This window comes from Microcebus murinus, chromosome 14, assembly GCF_040939455.1.
Source record: "Microcebus murinus isolate Inina chromosome 14, M.murinus_Inina_mat1.0, whole genome shotgun sequence".
NCBI classification, from domain to species: Eukaryota; Metazoa; Chordata; class Mammalia; order Primates; family Cheirogaleidae; genus Microcebus; species Microcebus murinus.
The window spans coordinates 23,918,457-23,942,968 of record NC_134117.1 but is presented as its reverse complement, the minus strand read 5'-3'; the positions used below and the strand labels follow the sequence as shown (position 1 = coordinate 23,942,968).

Genomic DNA, 24,512 nt, shown 5'->3' with positions numbered 1-24,512 from the left:
TGCAAACTTTCAGTTAGGGGTGAGCAAAAATGATATGCAATGTTTTTCCCATCCAAGTTCATGAGACCCTTTAGTTCTAAGGTATGATCATGAGAGTATGTGGCTAAGGTAGGGTTAATGATAAGACCATTGGAGGAGGGGACATGAAGGAACTGAGAGGCTGGGGTATTAGAGAAATCATGTATGTGGATAGAGAAATCTGTGGGAATTCTGAAACAGTAGTCCTGAAGGAAGTGACAATGAGCTGGAGGCTAATATCTCAGCTCTGCCTGAGCCAGGGCATCCCCAAAAGCATGAGGCAGCGTATTCTACTTTGGACATTTGTAATTATAGGAAACTTCTCCTTTAATCTGAATTAAATTCTGTCACCCTAATACTCCAAATCGTGCTCTTTGCTCAGTCTCCTAGAACTCTTCAAGATGAGGCTAATCCCTCTGACTTAAGTTAGTTCTTGAAGCAGCTGAAGACAGTTCCAAGCAGTCTCTTTTCTAGGAAGAAACTGTCAGGTCTTTCAGCTGTTCCTTATACATCGCAGTCTCCAGGACTTTCCCTATCTTGGTTGCTCTCTTTGAGATACACTTGATTAGTTGACTACCTTGGGTTGACAAAATCTGTGGCATGATCTTCTGACGTCCCTTCTGTTATTCAAATCACTATGGTAATTAATAAATACTTTATTTTGCCAAGGTGGGTGTGGGCACAACACTGTTACTGAGCAACAGCAAAACATCTTATACAAGTTACACAAAGATGTTTCCCTTTTATAATCTGCAGCCTTCTGCTAGCCCTGCTAAATTCCCAGTGATTAACGTTATGGCAGTGGAATTACTGACAAGGAAAAACACTAAGGTGTTAATGTTCCTAATACAAGGCAGAAAATACTATGAATTAGCACATCAGAAGGAGTACTTACAAGAATATCGGTATTTTCAAAATAATTCCTCCAGTATGGTCTGATTTTCCTCTGTCCACCAATGTCCCACACATTCAGTTTAAAACCTTGTGACTGTACACTTTTGATGTTAAAACCCTGAAACAGACAGGGGCAAAAACATCAAGTTTTATTAAAGTTGAAGATTGTAATTCTGACAATGTTACATTTAATAGCTATGTTTTTAAAATTAATTCTGAAGTACTCTGCCAGATGTTATACTAGTAATGCTGAAAATGGCATGCTGTGACAGAAATAAGAAACATATCTGCACAGGCTATTCCATTACAGGTTGTGGAGTCAGTGTTAATGCCACAGCTAACATGATGTTTCCTATTAATACAATGAAAGATAGATATATATAATCGCTAAGGACAACTCGGTATGAGAATAGCTCTGATGATCAATTAAACGACATAGGCCACACCCCTGATGAGGCCTCAGGATGGCAAAATTTGAGAGGACATCACATACAACTAACAAAAACAGAAGCTGAATCTGAAGACTCAACAGAAAAGAACAAATGCTATAATAAATCTAAAAAGAGGAAAGAACTATAACTCTGGAGGATTAAATTCTTTAAGAGCAGGCCGGGCACCATGGCTCACACCTGTAATCTTAGCACTCTGGGAGGCTGAGGCAGGAGGATCACTCAAGGTCAGGAGTTCAAGACCAGCCTGAGCAAGAGCAAGACCATCTCTACTAAAAATAGAAATAAATTAATTGGCCAACTAAAAATATATAGGAAAAAAAAATTAGCTGGGGCCGGGCGTGGTGGCTCACGCCTGTAATCCTAGCTCTCTGGGAGGCCGAGACTGGCGGATTGCTCGAGGTCAGGAGTTCAAAACCAGCCTGAGCAAGAGCGAGACCCCATCTCTACTATAAATAGAAAGAAATTAATTGGCCAACTAATATATACAAAAAATTAGCCGGGCATGGTGGCGAATGCCTGTAGTCCCAGCTACTTGGGAGGCTGAGGCAGGAGGATTGCTTGAGCCAGGAGTTTGAGGTTGCTGTGAGCTAGGCTGACGCCATGGCACTCACTCTAGCCTGGGCAACAAAGCGAGACTCTGTCTAAAAAAAAAAAATTAGCTGGGCATGGTGGTGCATGCCTGTAGTCCCAGCTACTCAGGAGGCTGAGGCAGGAGGATTGCTTGAGCCCAGGAATTTGAGGTTGCTGATGCCATGGGACTCTAGCCTGGGCAACAGAGTGAGACTCTGTCTTAAAAAAAAAAAAAAATTCTTCAAGAGCAGCTCAAAATAAATTTCCTCATATGGATTAATCAGGAAAAATAGGGAGCTGAACTGAGGCCCCTATGGGGAGGCTGGGTTTGTAACTGGAGCATCAACCCAGTGGGGAGGGGCCTGCTGGAACAGCAAGCTCAAGCTGGGGAGTGGAGCCTTCCCTTGTAGACAGCAATGGAAACAAACAAGTGGTCATTTAAAACTGTGCTTTAACAGGTGACTGATGAACTTGAAAGTGTTCATTTGTAGGACAGTTATTCAAGGTGGAACTTTGAAAAAGGTGAGCAAATCAGGGACAGGCAGAATTGCCAGTGGGGAGTTAGTGTGGAGAGAAACAAATTAATGAGACCTTTGGGGTTTGAAGAGAATGTATTTCATGAGCAAGAATCAAAAAAAGTCTTCTTGTAAGAATGGTAGCAGGAAACCAGGATTTGAAAAATCCAATCAACAGCTTGCTACTATAGAAGAGACAAATCCATCCAGAGCAACTGGAGTTAAGTAGGTCTAGGGATACCTCCATAAACATTTGTCTCATCTGGCAGCTTGCCAACACTGCTGCCTAGCACAGAAGCGTAAGGCACAGTGCAATGGCACAGGAACATTGCCACCCAATTCCCACTGAGGATAAATAGTCACTAGAGGATAACTAGAGATGAGGCTGACTACATGCCAATGACTGAATCAATCAGAAGTTTAAGAATTCTAAAGGAAATGTCTGAAACTTATTGTAAGAGACAGTTTCACTGTGACTCATTGAGAACATTACTTTTGCGTATTTAAAAATTTTGAGCCAGGCGTGGTGGTGTGTGCCTGCAGTGCCAGTTACTTGAGAGGCTCAGGCAGGAGGATCGCTTGAGCCCAGGAGTTTGAGTTCACCCTGAGCAACATAGCAAGACCTTGTCTCATTAAAAAAAAAAAAAAATTCTGCATTCAACAATGATATTAAATGTCAAACCCAGTAATACCAAATCCTTCCTGGAATAAAGCAGGGAATAAGTAACAGTAAATCTTGGAATTTGACTGTATGTATCAACTGCCTTAAACTTCTGTTAGTTATCAGACCCAACACATCTACTAGGAAATTTTTAATATTCCAAGGAAATAATAATGAATGGGTCCAAACATTTAGATATGTATATTACATAATCACACATATATAACATAGAAAGATATTTATGATACATTAAGTAAAAAAGATGATATAAAATAGTAATATATATAAAGTAGTATATTCTCTATGACCATTTTAACTTTTTATTTTAAATATATCCATCATATATATATATACACACACACACACACACACAGAGGAGAAAAACTTTTTTTTTTTTTTTTACAGCATCTCTAACAGTTGGAAGAAAAACTTAATGGATACATTGGTAAATGTGAAAAGTAGTTATCTCTGGACATTACAGGTGACTTCTAGTTTCTCAATTTTATTTATTTATACTTTTTACATTTATTATAATGAGTATCTATTACTTTTTCTAATAAAAACCAAAAATATAATAAGTTTGTTTTTAAAGAGTAAATATGAAACCTTGACATAATATAATACCAGAGTCACCTGTAACACATCAAACAAAGCCTGAAGGTTAGAACTAGAACTTTGGGTTTACAACTCTGAGTTCATTTATATGTTTGTAGTGTGGAAGTCATTTTAGCGTTCTTGAGAGATAGTCTATCGTTAATATTAAAAAAACAAAACCCAAAAAAAACTAATCCTTCTTTTTCTGGCAGAAATCCTGACACACTAATATGTGTTTTCAGCCCGGCTAGGCTAGACTACTATAATTTGCTCCTCCTTGAGCTATACATTAAATTTGTTCAGAAGCTGTAAAATTGTTCATTTCGTAGCAGTTGAAATGACTTTTCTGCAAAGAGTTGCGAATTGGTAAGATTCATAGGCTGTGAAGTACACACGCCAGCCCAGCCATTCAAACCTGACACCAAGGTTTTATAATAGTACAGTGACCGAAAATGCTAAATAACTCTGGTTTTGCTAAAACTTCTAATGCTGAAACACTTTAAAGTGACTAATACCAACAGGCTGTCCCTGTCAGCTTGGTCAAAGGTCAAGTTGTCTCAGGATTTCTTACAGGGAATGAGGTCTAAAGAAGCCTACTAGAGTTCTTCTAATCAGGACTTGTCTTTAAACTTTCACACTATGAGCACAATTGCCTTAGCCTTTGTGCTTTGCTTGCTTGGCCTTAGGAAAAAGGAAGGTTGATGAGGTTGGATTCAGAAAGGTAATTGTTTTTTATTTAAAAAGTTCATAAATGCTTGTGTTTATTAAATCTGAAAAATACATGGTTTTTCTCAAAGTATCCTTTATTTTTTCCTTCTATTTACTCCATGTATTAATTTCATAATCAGAGAAGATAGAGCTATTTTTTAAAATATAGGTAATCATTTAGGTTTGAGAGAATTATCTTGAATTCTATATATATACATAGAGAGACATACACACACATATATATATGAATGTATATATATATGTATATATATATATATATTTTTTTTTTTTTTTGGAGACAAAGTCTCAGTTCTTTTTTTTTTGTTTGTTTTGGAGACAGAGTCTCACTCTTGTTGCCCCAGCTAGAGTGCTGTGGCGTCAGCCTAGCTCACAGCAACCTGAAACTCCTGAGTTCAACCGATCCTCCTGCCTCAGCCTCCCGAGTAGCTGGGACTATAGGTATGTACTACCATGCCCAGCTAATTTTTTCTATATATTTTTAGTTGGCCAATTAATTTCTTTCTATTTCTATTTTTAGTAGAGATGGGGTCTCGATCTTGCTCAGGCTGGTCTCGAACTCCTGAACTCAAAGGATCTGCCCACCTTGGCCTCCCAGAGTGTTAGGATTATAGACGTGAGCCACCATACCCAGCCTATATATATATTTTTTAATTGTGATAGAATATACTTAACATAAACTGTATTATTTTAAAAGCATACAGTTCAGTGGCATTAAGTACATTCAGACTGTGTGCCTCCAACCACAGAATTCTTCATCTTGCAAAACTGTACCCATTAAATAATAACTCCCCTCTCCCCAGCTCCGGTAACTACCATTCTACTTTCTGTCTTTATGAATCTGACTACTCTAAATGTGAATGGAATCTCTTATATATTTTTGAAATCTAATTATTTTTAAATTATATAAACTTTTCTCAGAAACAAAACTTGGAAGTGGATGAAACTATATTTCCCATTTTGTCTTTCGCATTGCTATTATCATTTTCCTTGTGTCACACAGCATGTGGAGCCAAGGCAGTGCTCACCTGTGTAGGTGTGATGTGGCTGATGTCCTCAGATGCAAGCTGCTTCAGAAGAGTAGTCTTGCCAGCATTATCCAAGCCCAGGAGAAGGATTCTCACCTCCTGGTCTGGTGCACTTTTCAATTTGCGCAAAATTGAAAGTAAGCCCTTGAACAACCGTGAAGGAGAGAGATTACTTTGGCGGCACTGACTTTGATATTACTGGACATCAGAAAAACTTCTCCTCCTTGAAAAAAGTTCTTGGTTATGGAGAGCTTATATTATTATTTCCACTTTAATGTCATTTATTCCATTTGCTTTCTCCTTCTAAGTTTTGGTTAGAAGTACTGTAGTAAATTCAGCAACTTAATAAGCAGCATGGCTTATTCCTACTCTTTCTATTAATCCAGTTTAGCAGTCACCCCAAATCTCCTGAAAGTGTGAACTACTACCCTGTCTGTGTTTCTGAAGCTTTGTATACACTTCTCAGAGTAGGACACTGATCATAGGAGACTAGGTCATTGATTTCTGCATTTTTCTCCTTTACTGAAGTTTCTTCTAGGGAAGTGCTATAGCTTCTGTCTCCCACAATGCCTGACACTTATTAGATATACACCAGATAATACTTGTGGAATTAAATAGAATTACCTACCTAAATTAATCCAAGGTTTTAAGATGCTATACAAAAAGACATAAAAGGCTATATAAAATTATAGCTGGGCTTCTCTGTATAAGACTTTTATCTATTCCAGTCCACTTTTAAGACTTCTTTATTCAAAATGCTCTACCACCACCTAACTTTTACAAGATCCTACATGATAGGTACCTGGTACAGATTTTCTGTTTTTCAGATTAAAAATCTGGTACAACAGAGAAGTCAGGGAATTGTAAAAAGCACTCATAAAGCTAAAAACATAAAAACATTTATTTTTTGAGACAGGATCTTGCTCTCTTGCCCAGACTAGAGTGCAAAACATCAAAATTTAAGCAGGGTATTTTTTACTAGTAAGCTAATATTTCTTTTTTTTTGGAGACAGAGTCTCACTCTGTTGCCTGGGCTAGAGTACCCTGGCGTCAGCCTAGCTCACAGCAACCTCAAACTCCTGGGCTCAAGCAATCTTTATGCCTCAGCCTCCTGAGTAGCTGGGACTACAGGTATGCGCCACTATGCTCGGCTAATTTTTTCTATATATTTTAGTTGTCCAATTAATTTCTTTCTATTTTTAGTAGAGACGGGGTCTCACTCTTGCTCAGGCTGGTCTTGAACTCCTGAGCTCAAACAATCCATCTACCTTGGCCTCCCAAAGTGCTAGGATTACAGGCATGAGCCACCACGCCCAGCCACTAATATTTCTGTTTCTTGTTTTATTCATTTTATTTTACTTTTTTGGCCTGCCTACATGTCCAATATTCATTTTATTTTTAATGGATAGATATAAACCATGTTAGTTTCTAGCTAAGAACGTAAGAAAATTTTTATATAATAGTTATTTGTTCTGTCCTGCAGTTGACAATCTTGTTCTAATGAGGCATAGCTACAAGAATCAAAGAATTCCAGAGCTTAAAGGGCATATAATCTAATCTCCCAGCCTGAGAAGAAATTCCTTGATACTGGGTCTTAGAATTACATAAAATGGTTATACTTGTTATCCACATTGCACCAGGCAATAATTCAAACCAGTTTGTTCACTAAGATCAAACGATACTTCTGTGAAATAATTCTCAACAATTGGGTCTGTAGACAACAATATGCAAATATGCATAATTATTAAGAATTTCTTTCTGCTTCAGAGACTCTTTGTTTACCACATCTAGCTCTGTATTTGCACTGACTTGCTAAGGACCACATTAACCTCTCTATGCTTTGACTTTTTTCCAGCAATAAAATGGAAGGTTTAGTCTAAGATGGGCAATTTCTGAACCAAAAGATTTGGGGGAGTAAGACTGGATAGATTTGAAACAAACAAAATATAGTCAGGACTTTTTATTTTTTAAAGGCAGGACTTTTTTTGCTTTTGTTTTTCTTATCTGGTCTTCAATACTTCAACACCATTCCTTCTTCCTCTTCTTATTTATTTATTTATTTTTTAAGAGCAAGGGTCTCAGCCGGGCACGGTGGCTTACGCCTGTAATCCTAGCACTCTGGGAGGCCGAGGCAGGCGGATTGCTTAAGGTCAGGAGTTCGAAACCACCCTGAGCAAGAGTGCGGCCCCGTCTCTACTATAAATAGATGGAAATTAGTGGACCAACTAATATATATAGAAAAAATTAGCCGGGCATGGTGGCACATGCCTGTAGTCCCAGATACTTGGGAGGCTGAGGCAGCAGGATTGCTTGAGCCCAGGAGTTTGAGGTTGCTGTGAGCTAGGCTGACGCCATAGCACTCACTCTAACCTGAGGAATAAAGTGAGACTCTGTCTCAAAAAAAAAAACAAAAACAGCAAGGGTCTCACTCTGTTGCTCAGGCTGGAGTGCAGTGGCTCAATCATAGCTCACTGCAATCTAAACTCCTGGGCTCAAGCAATCTTCCTGCCTCAGCCTCCTGAATAGCTGGGACTACAGGCACATGCCACAATGCCCAGCCAAATTTTCTTATTTTTTGTAGAGACAGGGTCTTGCTATGTCACCCAGGTGGGTTTCAAACTCCTGGCCTCAATCAATCCTCCCACATTGGCCTCCCAAAGTGCTGACATTAAAGGCAGGAGCTACTACACCAGGCCATCATTCTTTATTAAAACTATATTTATAAGCAGCTTTCCTAGTTTCTATTAGCTATATTGCAATCATTTATAATAGCACCTTTCAGAACAGTTAAAATTAGAATTCTGAGATCCTCAGGGGACTGGTGACATAAAAAGGCTAAGAACAGGGAAAACACATTGTACTACTCATCCTGAGATCATGATTGGAGGTAAAAAGAAAGGGTCTCATTACCTCCTATAATAACTTCTAAAACAACTGGAATTCATCAAATTAGTACGTTAAATGACATACAGGTAGAGTTCTTCTCATGCATTATCCGCTAGTATTGAAATTGTGAAAGTAGATCTGTTTTTATAAAATAGTTTCAAAGTTTAAAATTGATGTTCTTGGTTTTTCATGTCTTTTTTTAAAAAAATCACTAAATAAAAATATTCTTTTCTGAAAGCTGAGACTTTTTATATTCTCTCTCTCTATATATATGTGTGTATGTGTGTGTGTGTATATATATATATATTTTATATATATATATATATGTATATATATATATATATATATTTGAGACAGAATCTCACTCTGTTCCCCAGGCTAGGGTGCCGTGGCGTCAGCCTAGCTCACAGCAATCTCAGACTCCTGGGCTCAAGCAATCCTCCTGCCTCAGCCTCCCAAGTAGTTGGGACTACAGGCATGCTGCACTATGCCCGGCTAATTTTTTTTCTATGTATTTTTAGGCGGCCAATTAATTTCTATTTTTAGTAGAGACGGGGATCTCGCTTTTGCTTAGGCTGGTTTCAAACTCCTGACCTTGAGCGATCCACCTACCTCGGCCTCCCAGAGTGCTGGGATTCTAGGCATGAGCCATCTCGCCCAGCCTACTCATTATATTTGAAATTGAATAATTAAGAGAAAAACATAATTTCTATTCATCTGAAAAGAAAAGGAGAGAATCAAAGCACAGATGAGAAAGAAATCATTCTAATTACAGGTAAACTTTATTAACCTGATGGTATAGAATACAGTGCTACTACATTTCCAAAGAATAGTTTTCCTTATTAGGAAACAATAACTTCAGATGCTTCACCTTTAAGTGAAATTACAGAGAAAGCGAAAGTTCAGCTAATATTTTCTTCAGCAAAATGATAATGACATCTCAAGCATGGTCTAGGCAAGACAAGTGCAAATACAATACAGCATCATATTAACCCAACTACTAAGGACAGGGGATCACAGGATTATCAGGGTTTGCTAAATAGGGAAGAGGATATTTATAGATGTCAGGGTTCTGCCTGAAAGATACAAAGTAAGCTGATTTAAGAGGTTGGACCAAAGAGAGCAGAGTAAGTCTATTCTATGTTTCTCTCCATATATGCTCATACTTTATTTTAAATGTCAAATGAAAGGAGACAGCCATTAGAAGTTAAATTTATTAAGGGGCTGAGTTTTACAGTATAAATACAATGAAATTAATTTTTAAAGTGTATTTTTTGCCAAAATATCCATTCATTTATCATGAAACACCCATAATGTGCCTCAAGTACAGAGTGACCAAAAGAGACATGATCTCTATGTAGAATTTACACTCCTATGACATGAAATAAAGGCAATTTAAGAAACAAGAACTTCAGTTAATTGTATATTGTGTGTTATCAGCATGTGTGTGTACAAGTTATCTGCACACTGGTGGACAAAAGTGGTCTGACTCAACCACAAAACCTTTAAACAAACTTTTCTGCAGGCAAATCAGGAACAGACGTGCTATTGAACACAGACATTTTATCTGCCTCAAAATCAACTTAAACTGCTGGCAGAGGCATGGCGCACTGACCTAAAATGATACAAACTAGGTCATTCAAAGAAATCGGAGTGGTAGAGGGAGAGGAAGGTGTTACATGGAAAATATATGTGGCTGTGAGGAGCAGCTAAAATTTCAATATTAAAATTACTAAGCCAACTGTCAAGCACATATACTCCCCATCACCAGCTTAAATGGAACTGACTTCAGTTTATTTTTATCTCTTTAAATTGAACTATCAGTTTAAAGCTCCTATCACGGTGGCTCACCCCTGTAATCCTAGCTCTCTGGGAGGCTGAGGTGAGTGGATTGCTCAAGGTCAGGAGTTCAAAACCAGCCTGAGCAAGAGCGAGACCCCGTCTCTACTAAAAATAGAAATGAATTAATTGGCCAACTAAAAATATATAGAAAAACTAGGCATAGTGGTGCATGCCTATAGTCCCAGCTACTCAGGAGGCTGAGGCAGAAGGATTGCTTGAGCCCAGGAGTTTGAGGTTGCTGTGAGCTAGGCTGACACCACAGCACTCACTCTAGCCTGGGCAACAGAGTGAGACTCTTGTCTCAAAAAAAAAAAAAAAAAAAAAAAAAAAAAAAAAAAAAAAAGCTCCTATCAGCTTTGAAAGGGAGAACCTCATCCAAACTTTGTCTTCTTCCACATTACCTTCTACTAAATAAATACAACACTTACTGAGGAATGAAATCTGGGCATCACCTCAGGAATACTTTACCAGAGTCCTAATGCAAAGAATGTTACAGGCTTTAGTTTCACAGACTTGTATTCAACTTCTGTATATATATTACCCTGAGCATAGTTTCATCTAGAAAATGGGAACAATACTTATATCTCAAGAAAAATGCTATGAGGATTAAATGAGGTAAGGTATATAACGCATAACACATAGTAGCCCTCTAAACAGTGGTTGTGTATTGTGGTTTTTTAAAAAAACTTCACTGGCTGTTTTCTGACCACAAAACATAAATACTGTTGGGAACAATCTTCAAATGTTGAACATGCTTGATAACTACCACAAGATCCATATATGCAGAAAGTAATCCACAAATAATTACTGAATACTTAACTGAAATAATTACTGAAGGAGTCATATATTAAATAACAGTGATTATGTGCTAATAGTACTGCCACCTTAGTATTTCATCAAGGACTTGGTATCATAAGGCAGAGGTAAAACAGCTGACCCTAGACCCTAAATGTTCAGGGACACCCATAATGGGTTTTATTTGCACTTACCCAAATTTTTAAAGAAGGTGTTAGTCATAGCTAAAGTTTAAAACAAAAAAGCCTGGGGTTCACTATTCAGTCATACAGTTACCCATGGGGGCTCATGGGATAGCAGGTATGACACAATCATACCACTGACCGTTTAAATTCAGTGTTCTACTTCCAGTTCTAAGAATACCTGCACTTTTGGAGATAGGGGGAAAAATTATATTTGGGTAACTTGATAAAGAATCCAGAATAGTTTTTCCTAATTTCTTATTCATTTAAGGAAAAAAAGAAAAACAAAATCTGTTTTGATCAGTGAATATAATAGTTGTATATAACAGTGTTGTATACACACTGTCAATTTGTTGTATAGAGTGCCAATTTGCACCTGGAAACATGAGCAGTGGTTAATTTATTGTGACCTGTAATTATAAATTAAACAATCATGAAATTACACAGTCCACTTAATTGATAAACAAACTGGGAAAAGTAGCCAACTCTCATGCATTTCTCATCTATAATGACAAATCTCATTCTCTGTTGGTTTGGCATGCCTTTTTCTCTTCAATTCTAGTTATTTTCCGTATAAATATTTATGTTTATACTCATTTGTTGAGAAAAATTTAGCCTTTAAATGGATAGCTCATGTATAAATGATTAAGAAAAAGAAACACTTGTAAAAATCTGTTTAGCCTGAGGTTAAAAAAACTGCACATGTAGCAAGTATTAATGTGATTGGCAACTTCAGATCAAATAATCCTACTTCTTTAACAATCTAACAACGTAAAACCAATTGAGTTTTTTTTTCCCCCTATCAAAATTTACTCACTGGATAATCTGACTGAAGGTAGATGTTTTTTTTCCCCTCCTGGGATAATTGGATAATTTTTTCTTCTTAAATCAACAGAAGTGGGTCAACATTTTTAAAAGTCAGAAAGGGACTAGGGGATGAGGTGGGGCAGTAACTATAGATTCGATTGTGGGCTCTTTGCAGTTGCTAAGCCAACCAACCTATTCCACATGCTTCAAGATCAATTTGACTAGCTCTAAAATTATTCAATTCCATTTTAAGCCCCTCCAACTAACTGCACAGAAATCAAGGTCAGGAGCCGTGGCTCATGCCTGTAATCCTAGCACTCTGAGAGGCCACCAGACTGAGTAAGAGGTGAGACCCGTCTCTACTAAAAAATAGAAAGAAATGAGCTGGACAACTAAAAATATATAGAAAAAATTAGCCGGGCATGGAGGCGCATGCCTGTAGCCCCAGCTACTCGGGAGGCTGAGGCAGGAGGATTGCTTGAGCCCAGGAGTTTGAGGTTGCTGTGAGCTAGGTTGACACCACGGCACTCTAGCCCGGGCAACAAAGTAAGACTCTGTCTCAAAAAAAAAAAAAAAAAAAAGAGAAATCATCAAGGAACAGTGTCAATGGTCAAATCTGTCACAACTACAATTTACAATTTGAGAACGCTTTAATTAGGGCTGACAGAGAAAAAGCTTGCCCAAAATTGATGCCCACTCTTCAGTTTTAATTTCCCATTCTTTTTAGTTTGGAGACCCTTTAGGGTTAAGACTTTTGGTCCTGTTATGGTCACACGCAAAATGAGGTTGCAAAAGGTTTCGAAGGAAAAAAAAATAAGGTTTAGAAGGAAATACTAGGGTCGAGGCAGCTAATTTGCTTCCATCAACAGGGATTAAGTATTGAACGGAAAATCGGTCATCCACAACAACCAAGTCTTGCAAAACTCTCACCAAATAAAACACTCAGAACTGAGGAGGCGCAACCGCCACGCAGACGCTAAGACGGCATAAAATGTACCAGGCATCCCTTCCAAAAGGCACCTCTTTGTGTCCTGGGACTTACTCCCCGGCTCTCCAGGGACCCGCACACCGCTAGGAAGAGGCGAACCAGGTAGGCTACCATCTCCCCTGGTACCGCCAGGGCGACCTCAAAGACTAGCTCTAGCTCCTCTCTCCGTTTCTTGGTCGGGCCCAGACGGACCCCACTTTCCTGCAGCGCAGCGAGGCCGATTCCCCCGGAAGATCTAAGCCTGCGTGCGAAGGCTGCTCCCTACAGCGCCTGGGACCCGCCCTCATCTCTGTCTCCAGAGTAATGATGGAGCCCGGGATCCGTGTGGGGCCAGCCACGCACTCTGCCAGCCCTTTCCCCAAGCCTCGGACTCGTCGCAAGCCCCGCCTTCCTGTCCAGGCCCAGGCCTCCCTCCAGGGCCCACCCTCGGGGTTCCCTGTCGCCCCCCGAAACCAGTCCAGAACCCAGGCAGCAGGCAGAGCTCCGTCCCACTCCCTCCTTGGATTTAAGCGCAGTGTCTCGCCCTGGGCCTGGGGACTGGAGGGGGGCGATCGGCCAGCTCCAAAGGGGCCTGGGCCCCAACACTTACCATCCTCCCGCCGAATCCCTCCTCCTCCTCCTCCTCCTCCTCCTGCTCCTGCTGCTGCCTCCCCCGTTACCAGGGGCAACTGCTGCGGCGCCGCCCCCGACGTCCCTCGCTCGCACAGTGGAGGAGCAAAGCAGCGGTATGGGGCGGGGTCCAGCTCCGCTTTCCCCAAAGTGCGCAAGCGCGCCAAAGTGCCCGCCCACTGCGGGGGCGGGCCGCTGGGGCTGTGGGCGCGGCTGGAGGAGGCTGCTGCCAACTCGGACCAGGGGATTGGTGAGAATTTTCCCACGTGGCTGGCGGGAGCCTCCCGGCCTGTGATTGGTCGAGATAGGGGGGCGGGGCGGGCGAGGGGGCGGTTCCCAGGTCCAGGCGGGTTGGCGCACCCGGCCCTGGCTTCCAACGCCGGCTGTATCTGGTGGCTGGTGTCTTAGTGTATCCCTCCCAGGACCAGGTAAGGGGCCTTGCGACGCTCGCCACGTCTACCCGCAATCCCCACATTTCAGAAGGGAGCTAGGATTTCTGTCCTGGCTGCCCAGGTGGGGCTGCAGCTGGACTTCCACCTACATAAGCCACGTGGCGCAAGGGGTGCCCTGGGGCTGCCAATGGACACCTCCCGTCTGACCCGCATTGCCCTCCAGTGCCAGGCCGAGCGGCTGGGGCGTTATGAACTGCTCACCCATCTCCACTGCTTTGTGCCCGCGTCGGGAATGGGGGAGTCCTAAAGGGGGGAGGCCATCTGTCGGAGGGCAAGAAGCAGCTTGTCCCCGAGCAGTAACCCTGAGCCCTGAGGTGAGCTGAAAGCAGGGGTGGAAGGCATTTTGGTATCAGCCAGGTTTTGCTAAGTGGTATTGGACTGGACGAGGCAAAAATGGGTCTGCATTTTTAGCCCAGGGATAGTAAGAGGGGTTCTGGGTAGGTTGACAAGTGCTATGTCGCACCCCTTTCCCATGGAGAGGAACGTAGAGTTTAGCACATTCATGCCAGGCCCTGTTCTAGACGCTGGTTACATAGCAATGGACAAAATCTGGATATTTTGTCATGGATATTCTAACCTTTCTAGTGAAATGCTTTTCATCCAAGATTTTATTTCATTCTCACAACCCCTGGAAATTGGTTATATAGTTGAGGACTTATAAACACTGTTTACAATGTTTGCTTGTAACACTATTGTTCAGGTAGGAGGAACAGAAAGGTTTATATCTGTGATGTAACTAATAACTTTTAAGAGCTGATAAAGTCTAGATGAGCCTGGAAGTTTGCAGATGCGTGTGTCCCTGTTACATACCTCACTGGGTTTTTGTGAGCGTTAGGTGAATTATATGTCAAGTACATAGAGCATTGCTTGCCATAAAGGAGGTGTTATATAGTGATCCTCCTGCCTCAGCCTCTGGAGTAGCTGGAGCTACAGCCCACACTACCACACTGAGCTAATATTTTTATTTTTTGTAGAGTGTCTTACTATGTTGCCCAGGCTGGTGTTGAACTCCTGGCCTCAAGCAATTCCCCTGCTTCAGCCTCTCAGCCTACTGTGCTGGGCATTAGTTAGCTATTATTAATAGTTTCATCTAGGTTTTTGGTCTTTGCCTCTCTTCTATCAGCAGTTTTTCCAGTCTAGTTAATATGTTGGAATGTAAGCAGAGTTGTCCTGAATGGTGCTTAACTATTTATCCATTCAACTAAAGTATTTTTAAAACATTTTCAACTTGCATATCTGCTTCAGATCCTTGGAGAGAAAACTCAGTTCAGCATTTTGATTAGAGAGTTGCAAGATGAATGGTTAGCTTAGAGAGTGAACTCCTATAATCCACCCATCTTCAGACTGTTGGCTTTTTTGTGGAAAAGGCAAGGCAGGTGAGGTGCAGTGGCTCACACCTGTAATTCCAGCATTTTGGGAGGCTGAGGTGGAAGGATCGCTTGAGCCTAGGAATTTGAGGTTGCAGTGAGCTATGATCAGACCACTCCACTCCACCTTGGGAGACAGTGCAAGACCCCATCTCTAAAAAAAAAAAAAAAAAAAATTAAAACCTAAAAAAAGGCAGGGCAGATTTCTCTTTCTAAGTTGTCTGGTGTCTAACACATGGTTGCCTTGGAGTCAGATGAGTCTCCATAAGCATATATGTGGTCTCTTCCTTTAATTGTTATCATTCCCCAACTTTGCTCTAGGCAGCCTTAACCCTAATCCTCACCTTTCTCAGGGGTCTTTGTGTCCGACCTTCTAGAGTCTTTAGGTGCCTTGATCTTTTTCTGATGTGAGTACAAGCAATGATGTTTTGTTTTCCTCTCTACCTGGAGCTACAAATAAGAGAATCTTGGGCACTTCCCTCTTGTAAGAGGATACCTCAGAATGGGTTTAAGCCTGTTCTGTGAGCTCTGATACTGTTTGCCAGAGAAAATCAGTTCTATCTAGGAAGGATGAGCATTATTTCAGGGGAGGTAGTAGCCTATTTTCTTTTCTTTCTTTCTTTTTTTTTTTTTTTTTTTTTTTTTTTGAGATAGTGTCTTGCTCTGTTGCCTGGGCTAGAGTGCAGTGGCATCATCCATCATCATGGCTCACTGAAGCCTCCAACTCCTGTGCTCAAGCCATCCTCCTGCCCCACCCTCCCAAATAGCCGAGACTACAGGCATGTGCCACCATGCTCAGCTAATTTTTATTTTTTGTAGAGATGGGGTCTCACTATTACCCAGGCTGGTCTTAAACTCGTAGGCTTAAGTGATCCTCCTGCTTCGGCCTTCCTAAGTGCTAGGATTATTGGCATGAGCCAACACAGTCGTCTTCTTTCTTTTCTTTTCTTTTTTAAAAAGACATGACAAGTAGGCTATAATGGCTAGGGGCCCTGTCTAGGTGACTAAGCCTTGTAACCTTAGGAAAGTAAGGCCCTAGCTATTGTTGCATCTTTGAGGATCTGTTTATTGTTCATCTTTACATGTGCCACAAGTGCTTACTGCAAGGCCAAGTGTGCCACAAATGCTTATTGTTCTGGCCCAATCAGTGTGAACTTTTCTAGGCTTCAGTTTCCTCTTCAATAAACCGAAATCTTGAATCCCTAATGCCTTTAAATTGTGACAGTCTCTAATCCTAGATGGGAGATGTTTTAGTCCGTTTAGTGTTGTTGTTGTTGCTGTTGTTGTTGTTTGATACAGAGTGTTACTCTCTTGCCTGGGCTAGAGTGCCATGGCGTCAGCCTCGCTCACAGCAACCTCAAACTCCTTGGCTCAAGCGTTCCTCCCGCCTCAGCCTCCCGAGTAGCTGGGACTACAGGCATGCACCACCATGCCCAGCTAATTTTTTTTATATATATTTTTAGTTGTCCAGCTAATTTTTCTTATTTTTTTAGTAGAGACGGGGTCTCACTATTGCGCAGGCTGGTCTCAAACTCCTGACTTTGAGCGATCCTCCTGCCTGAGGCTCCCAGAGTGCTACAGGCATGAGCCACCACGCCCGGCCAACATTTAGTGTTATTATAAAGGAAGATGTGAGGCTGAGTAATTTATAAAGAAGTTTATTTAGCTCATGGTTTTGCTGGCTGGAAGGTTCAAGATTGAACATCTGTTGAGGGCCTCAGACTATTTCCACTCATGGCAGAAAGTGAAGAGGAGCTGACATGTGCAGAGATCACATGGCATGAGAGGAAGCAGGAGAGGAGAAGGGGGTACCAGGCTCTTTTTAACAACCAGCTCTTGCTAGAACTAATAGAATAAGAACTTGCTCATTCACCCTGCACCAGGGAGGACATTAATCTAATCATGAGGAATCTGTCCATAACCACCCAGACACCTCCCGTTAGGCCCTGTCTCCAACATTGGTGATCAAATTTCAACATGAGGTTTGTAGGGGTCAAACATCCTAACTATGGCAGGAAGTATCAACCAATCACTTGTCTGAGTTCTATCTCCTACCTTGTTCCTGGTAGTGGAACCATAATCCTTCAGAAATTGGGCCACCCTGGACATGATGGTGACCTTTTTAGGGAATACTAGATGTGGCCTGTGTAGGAGGAGGAAGAGTAACCGTGGAAGAAAACTTAGACACCAGATATGACTCAGTACAAGCAAGGTAGACAGTTTGCATCTTCATGAAAGAAAGGCTGCGCTTCCTTCTATAACCCAGGCAATTTCTAGGTTTGACTTAAAAGGAGTGATATCCTATTTTTTCTTTTTTGCTACTTGGCAGGATCAACCAGGTAGGAGTAACATCCTTGATGCCAAGAGAATGCAAGAATAAGTTGGAATTCATTTCAGGCAGGCAGTACAGATTTTTAGAGGACACGTGAGAGATGTAGCAGTGAACATTACAGATGTGTCCCAATGCTCGTGAGCCTTACAGTCTGTCAGGGAAGGCAGATTTTATTTTAACAGTAAATGACAAGAAGGTGACAATTACAAAAGGTCAGGGTACTAGGGGAATATATAACAGAAAGACATGAGTTTGCCCTGAAAGAATCAAGGAACTGTACCCATTGGGGGACAGTGGGTGTTAGGGAAAATGTTCCAGAAAGATAATTTAGATTGTTGGGGGAGGGGCCTTATGTCTTTTTTTTTTTTTTTTTTTTGAGACAGTGTCTCGCTCTGCTGCTCAGGCTAGAGTGTGGTGGTGTCAGCCTAGCTCACAGTAATCTCAAAGACCTGGACTCAAGTGATAGCCTCCCAAGTAGCTGGGACTATAGGCATGCACCTCCATGCCCAGATAATTTTTTTCTATATATTTTTAGTTGGCCAATTAATTTCTTTCTATTTTTTAGTAGAGATGGGGTCTTGCTTTTGCTCCAGCTGGTTTCAAACTCCTAACCTTGAGCGATCTACCCACCTTGGCCTCCCAGAGTGCTAGGATTACAGGCGTGAGCCCCCATGCCCAGCCTGGCCTTATGTCTTATATAAGACAGGGGCTGTGCAGTTTCTATACTGACCTCAGTTAAGAAGGCAAAGGCTGTTGCATAATTTAGCAAATGATTACCCCTTCATGTTAAAAATGCTTTCATTGTAAGAGGCAGAGGGCTTTGCAATGTTGAGTTGAGGGTGGAGAGAGATGTCAGAGAAGGTCTGGTGGTGTGTGCTGACAGGGAGGCATAGCATTTTGCTCATTGAGCTGTTTCTAGTGGTCATGAGCCTGGGGCTTGGTAAGCCTAGGCACTGTGTGATCTGCTGGCCAGTATAGAGTCCAGGAAAGTGAACTCTCTTCCCTTCCTTCACACTCCTAGTTCCGGACTGAGAGAAATGCCTTTGGTCTTAGAACCAGCCTGCAGGAGGCCAAGTGGAGTGGGAGAGGGGGAAGTCAAGAGTTTTGGCAGCGGACGCTTGCTGCCTGCCTTCTGACTTGTAGACATTGCCACTTCAGTAGTAGCGTCAGAGCCAGCCAGGTGCTGTGGATGCTCCACGTTGGCCTCTACTCCTCTCCTGGTTCCTTCCTCTTGGGAAATGACTTAGCCACAGCACATCAACTTCCTGAAGTCTGTTCCACCCTAACAAAAAATCTAAAATTGACCACCGCTCTCTCTTCTACTTGGTTCCTTCCCCCTCCTGTTTCTCTGGTGCTTCTTTTCCATCTTTCGGGGATTCATTTTCTCAGTGTGCTTTTTTTTTTTTTTGAGACAGAGTCTCACTCTGTTGCCAGGGCTAGAGTGCCGTGGCATCAGCCTTGCTCACAGCAACCTCAAACTCCTGGGCTCAAGCGATCCTTCTTGTGCCTCAGCCTCCCGAGTAACTGGGACTACAGGCATGTGCCACCATGCCCGGCTAATTTTTTCTCTATATTTTTAATTGGCCAATTAATTTCTTTCTATTTATAGTAGAGATGGGGTCTTGCTCTTGCTCAGGCTGGTTTCGAACTCCTGACCTTGAACAATCCGATCTCCTCGGCCTCCCAGAGTGCTAGGATTACAGGCGTGAGCCACCGTGCCTGGCCAAGCGTGCTTCTTAAGTGTAGTGGTTTTTCAGGGTTTGCCCATTCTGTGTATTCTCATTGGAAAACTTTATCTTAAACCACCTCAATGCTACTGACTCAACTTTTTCCTTCCAGCCCAGACCTCTATGCTTTCTGTCAAGCCTGAATACCTACTTGCTGCTGAGCTGGCCCTCTATGCAGCACGTGCTTGAATACTTGTGCTAGGCACTGGGACAACAGTGGAGAGCAAAATGAACACATCCCCTGACTTCAAAGGTGACTATTTAAGTTAGTTAAGATGATAGTTTTCAGAAAAAAGACAAATGGCCTAACAATAGAAGGTATAGAAGTAAATCTGAAAATTATTCCTAAAGAAAGTGAAAGGACGAGTAGGTGTTACTTAGTAAAGAGGGGAGGGAATACCTTTTGGAAAGGGCCCAAGACGGGAAGCAGCCTATTGCATTAATCAAGTCCCATGGCACTTAAAACTCAACATGCAAAAAATCAAGCTCACTGTTTTCTCCCTTAAAGCCTATTTTTCTACACTCTCTGACTCAGCACCTTGTTGCCTAAGGCAGAAACTCCAGGTATCACTCTAGATATTTGTGATGTGTCAACTTGGCTAGGCTAAGCTCCTGGCATTCCCTCTCTGGTCCGGTTCCAGTTACAGTGGGAGCTTAGCACACCTTCTTCCAGTTCTTCAGACACATGCTAATCTAGGTGCTGTTGTGAAGGGATTTTGCATGTGTAATTAAAGTCCTCAATTGGTTGGCTTTAAGTTAATCAAAAGGGAGATTATGCCCAGTGGCCTGACCTAATCAGATGGAAGCCCTTCAAAGGAGGGGCAGGCACCCCCCAACCGTGAGGTCTGAGTCTCTGAGCCATAACCCGTGTCACTTTTCTATGCCCAGGATGGTCTGTTTCTGGCTGCCTGCCCTGCTGGCTGTGTCCTTGCTTAACCACCTGCCACAATTATTTAAGCCAATTAGCTAATTCCTTGTAATAAATCGATTTTTATGTATTTATCAATATCATATATTTATTATATAAAGGATATATATATATTAATATATATCTACTGATTCTGCTTCTCTGGTTGAACTCTGACTTATACAATATTCTGCTAATACCCAATTGCTTAGCAAATCCTAAGATTCTGCTTGTTTAAACGGTTCTCTTCTTTTGGTCTCTCCTTTGAGTGCACCTGGCTCCGTTTGAGCCTCTCTCCGTTATGTCTGTATTATTAGAGTTCCCTTCCAGCCTGTCTCTGTGTCCTGTGAGGTTGTGCCACATCCTGTTTATTCTCACGAGTGTCTGGAGCATCCCTTCTAAACTACACATCTGATCTTGTCACTTTTCTTCTTAAAATCCTTTAATGACTTCCCAAAATTTTCAAGCAAAAATTCAAAAGCCTTAGCTTTCTTTGTGTGACTGCATTTTCTTACCTCTCTTAGCATATCAATCATACTTCATTTGAAAACTTTTTTAGTTTGTTGCCCTAGAGTGTGCAGTATACATTTACAACTAATCCAAGTCCACTTTCAAATAACACTATACCACTTCGTGGGGAGCACATGTACCTTATAATCGTCTATTCCCAATTCCTTCCTGCCATCCTTGATGTTATTGGGGTCATGTATTTCATTTATCCATAAGCTATAGTTACTGAATACATTGTCGCTATTATTATATTGAACAAACTGTTACCTGTTTGCTGTTTTTTCTTTTTTTTTGAGACAGAATCTCGCTCTGTTGCCTGGGCTAGCCCATGGCGTCCAGCCTAGCTCACAGCAACCTCAAACTCCTGGTCTAAAGTGATCCTTCTGCCTCAGCCTCCAGAGTAGCTGGGACTACAGGCATGCACCAACATGCCCAGCTAATTTTTTCTATATATATTTTTAGTTGGCCAATTAATTTATTTCTATTTTTAGTAGAGACAGGATCTTGCTCTTGCTCAGGCTGGTCTTGAACTCTGGACCTCGAGCGATCCTCCTGCCTCAGCCTCCCAGAGTGCTAGGATTACAGGCGTGAGCCACCACGTGTGCGGCTCTGTTTGCTGTTAATTCAGAATAAGAAATATAAAGATTTTATTTGTTCCTTCACTTTCTTCATTTAGTTCATTTATTTCTTCTCTGACACTTTCTTTATGTGGGTCTGATCTCATAACCTATATAATTTTCTCTCGAACTTCTTTTAACATCTTGCAAGTCAGGTCTACTGGCAACAAATTCCCTCAGTTTCGTTTGTCCAAGAAGTCTTTATTGCTTCTTCACTTTTGAAAAATAATTTCACTGGATATAGAATTATAGGTTGGGTTTTTCTTCTTTAACACTTTAAATCTTTCACTCTACTGTCTTCTTGCTTGCCAGGTTGCTGAAGAGAAATCTTACCTCTCTGTAGGTAAGGTTTTGTTTCCTCCTCTGCCTACTTTTCCTTATTTTCTTTGTCTTCGATTTTCTGCAGTTTGAATATGATATGCCTCAGTGTAGGGTGTTTGGTGGTTATCCTGCTTGGTGCTCCAAAATTCTCAATCATCATTACTTCAAATATTTTTTCTGTTCCTTTCTCTCTTCTCCTTCTGGTATTTCTATTAACACATACATTGTACCTTTTATAGTTGTCCCACAGTTCTTGGATATTCTGTTCTGGTTTTTTATTCTTTTTTTTCTCCTTTACATTTCTATTTGGGAGGTTTCTGTTGACACATTCAAGCTCACTGATTTCCTTGGCCATGTCTGCCTACTGTTGAGTCCATCATGGCTTTCTTCATCTCTGTAACAGTGTTTTTGACTTCTAAAATTTCCTTTTGATTCTTTCTTAAGAGTTTCTATCTCTCTGCTTACGTTATCCATCTGTTCTTGTATGTTGTCCACTTTTCCCTTGAGATTCCTGAGCATATTAATCATAGTTATTTTAAATTCCTGCTCTGATAAGTCCAAAATCTCTGTTTTATCTGAATCTGGTTCTGATACTTGGTCTGTTTCTTTAAACTGTGTTTTTTACTTTTGAGTATGCCTTATAATTTTTTGTTGAAATCCAGACACAAGGGACCTGGCTGGTAAGAGGGACTGAGGTGAGAGGTTTTATGTTTATCTGGCTAGGAGTTAGGCTGTGTTTACTGTTTGCTGTAGCTATAGGTGTCAAAGGCCAATATTTCATCTGGTATCCTTGTTTTTGTCTCCTTTGTCATCTTTGGGCTTCTAGAGACTTTTTTTTTTTTTGAGACAGAGTCTCACTTTTTTGCCCAGGCTAGAGTGAGTGCCGTGGCATCAGCCTAGCTCACAGCAACCTCAAACTCCTGGGCTCAAGCAATCCTGCTGCCTCAGCCTCCCAAGTAGCTGAGACTATAGGCATGCGCCACCATGCCCGGCTAATTTTTTTCCATATATATATATTAGTTGGTCAATTAATTTCTTTCTATTTATAGTAGAGACGGGGTCTCGCTCTTGCTCAGGCTGGTTTCGAACTCCTGACCTTGAGCAATCTGCCGGCCTCAGCCTCCCAGAGTGCTAGGATTACAGGCATGAGCCACCGTGCCCGGCCAGAGACTTCTTAAATAAGGTATGAGCCTTGCAGTTTTTCTGTTGTAATCCCTTGTGGTTACACAGCGGCCTCCCTGATGCAGTGGTGGTGGGGGGAAGGAAGCATGCTACAGTCCTGTGATGAGGCCTTAGTCTTCAAGTGAGCCTGTGCCCTTGACCTTCACAAGTACTTCTGAGCGTCCCTTCACCCCACTTCAGGTGAGGCAGGAAGGCAAGAGGGGGCTGGAGTTCTTTCCCCCAAACCTGATAGGTTCTGGTAAAATAGTTTCCTTTGAGGGCCTTGGTAAGAACAGAGGGGCTGGGTGTCAGGGTACAGGCCTGTAGTCCCACCTTCTTGCCAGGCTGAGAAGGAAGGATTGCTTCAGCCCAGGAGTTTGAGGCTGCAGTGTGCTATGATTGAGCCTAGGAAGGGACACTGCACTCCAGCCTAGGCAGCATAGCTAGACCCCATTTCTAAAAAATAAAATTTTAAGAAGAAGAGAGGGCTCTGGATGTTTTTCAAAATGGCTACTTTTCCCACCTCCCTGCCCAAAGCACCAGGGGGTATTATATATTATTTCATGAGTAGGGTCTTGTTCCCCAGTCAGACTCGGGGCTCCCCAAGGACAGGCACTCTACTGTCCCTTTTTCCAGTCTCTCCCACAGTGTGGTAAAGCACAAGGCTGGCCACCAGGACATACATGTTGGTGCCCAATTGCTCAGTCTGGTGACCACTCTCCGGGGCTCTCCCCAGCTGAGTCAGCTGGTGCCCAGTGGTTGGTAAAAGCAGGCAGTCCGTAACAGTGGGATGTGCTCAGGGCTTCTGGGAAAGGCTTTGATTTGGGGGACAATCCTCATTCTTCTTCTGTCTCTTAAGTCCACAGGTGTGTGTGTGAGCAAAGATGGAGGCCGACCTGTCTAGCTTTGACATCGATGCCCCCCGTTGGGACCAGGGCACTTTCTTGGGGCGAGTGAAACACTTCTTCAACATCACGGACCCCCGCACCGTGTTTGTACCAGAGCAGAAGTTGGACTGGGCCAAAGCGATGGTGGAGAAGAGCAGGTGAGTGGTTAAGGGAAGGGGCTGAAGGCAGTAGGGTGACATTGACGGGGTCCTTGGGGGAGGAGGTGGAAACTGAAGGTGAAGGAATGGGCAGAGATCTCAAGAGGGAAGGAGAAATGAGAGTGGGAGACTGGGAAGCATTGGCCAGGCTGGGTGGTAACTGCCTGTTGTCTTTGGGTGACAGGATGGGGGTCGTGCCCCCAGGCACCCAAGTGGAACAGCTACTGTATGCCAAGAAGCTGTATGACTCAGCCTTCCACCCTGACACCGGGGAGAAGATGAATGTCATTGGGCGCATGTCCTTCCAGGTCCCTGGCGGCATGATCATCACAGGGTTCATGCTCCAGTTCTACAGGTGGGACCTGGCAGCAAGGCAGTGGGAGGGACAGCTGCTGGGTCTGCTAGCACCAAGCCATAGTAGCCCTCTTTTTTGATCACTTACCAGGTACTGGGCACTGTGCTAAGTCCTTTGCTTGTATTGCCTCATTTAACCCTCTCAACAGCCC

At 42.2% G+C, this 24,512-nt stretch overlaps 2 protein-coding genes across 3 annotated transcripts in view; one reads left to right on the top strand and one right to left on the bottom strand.

Annotated features, from left to right (window-relative positions):
• The window catches only part of ARL3 (ARF like GTPase 3), a 55,959-nt gene extending 42,222 nt beyond the window's left edge, over positions 1-13,737 (bottom strand). Inside the window, exons 1-3 of one of the 2 annotated variants that reach the window (XM_076009817.1) lie at positions 13,548-13,737; positions 5,459-5,602; positions 914-1,030 (exon numbers count right to left, since the gene is read on the bottom strand). In XM_076009817.1, the coding sequence (XP_075865932.1) occupies positions 914-1,030; positions 5,459-5,602; positions 13,548-13,550 (264 nt within the window). In that variant the 5' untranslated portion in view covers positions 13,551-13,737. The remainder of the gene's footprint in view (positions 1-913; positions 1,031-5,458; positions 5,603-13,547) is intronic. The other variant, XM_012770176.2, reaches the window with a different exon arrangement.
• A 155-nt stretch (positions 13,738-13,892) lies between these two features.
• The window catches only part of SFXN2 (sideroflexin 2), a 113,664-nt gene continuing 103,044 nt past the window's right edge, over positions 13,893-24,512 (top strand). Inside the window, exons 1-4 of the mRNA XM_076009816.1 lie at positions 13,893-13,995; positions 22,850-22,983; positions 23,821-24,006; positions 24,191-24,361. Of these exons, the coding sequence (XP_075865931.1) occupies positions 23,846-24,006; positions 24,191-24,361 (332 nt within the window). The 5' untranslated portion in view covers positions 13,893-13,995; positions 22,850-22,983; positions 23,821-23,845. The remainder of the gene's footprint in view (positions 13,996-22,849; positions 22,984-23,820; positions 24,007-24,190; positions 24,362-24,512) is intronic.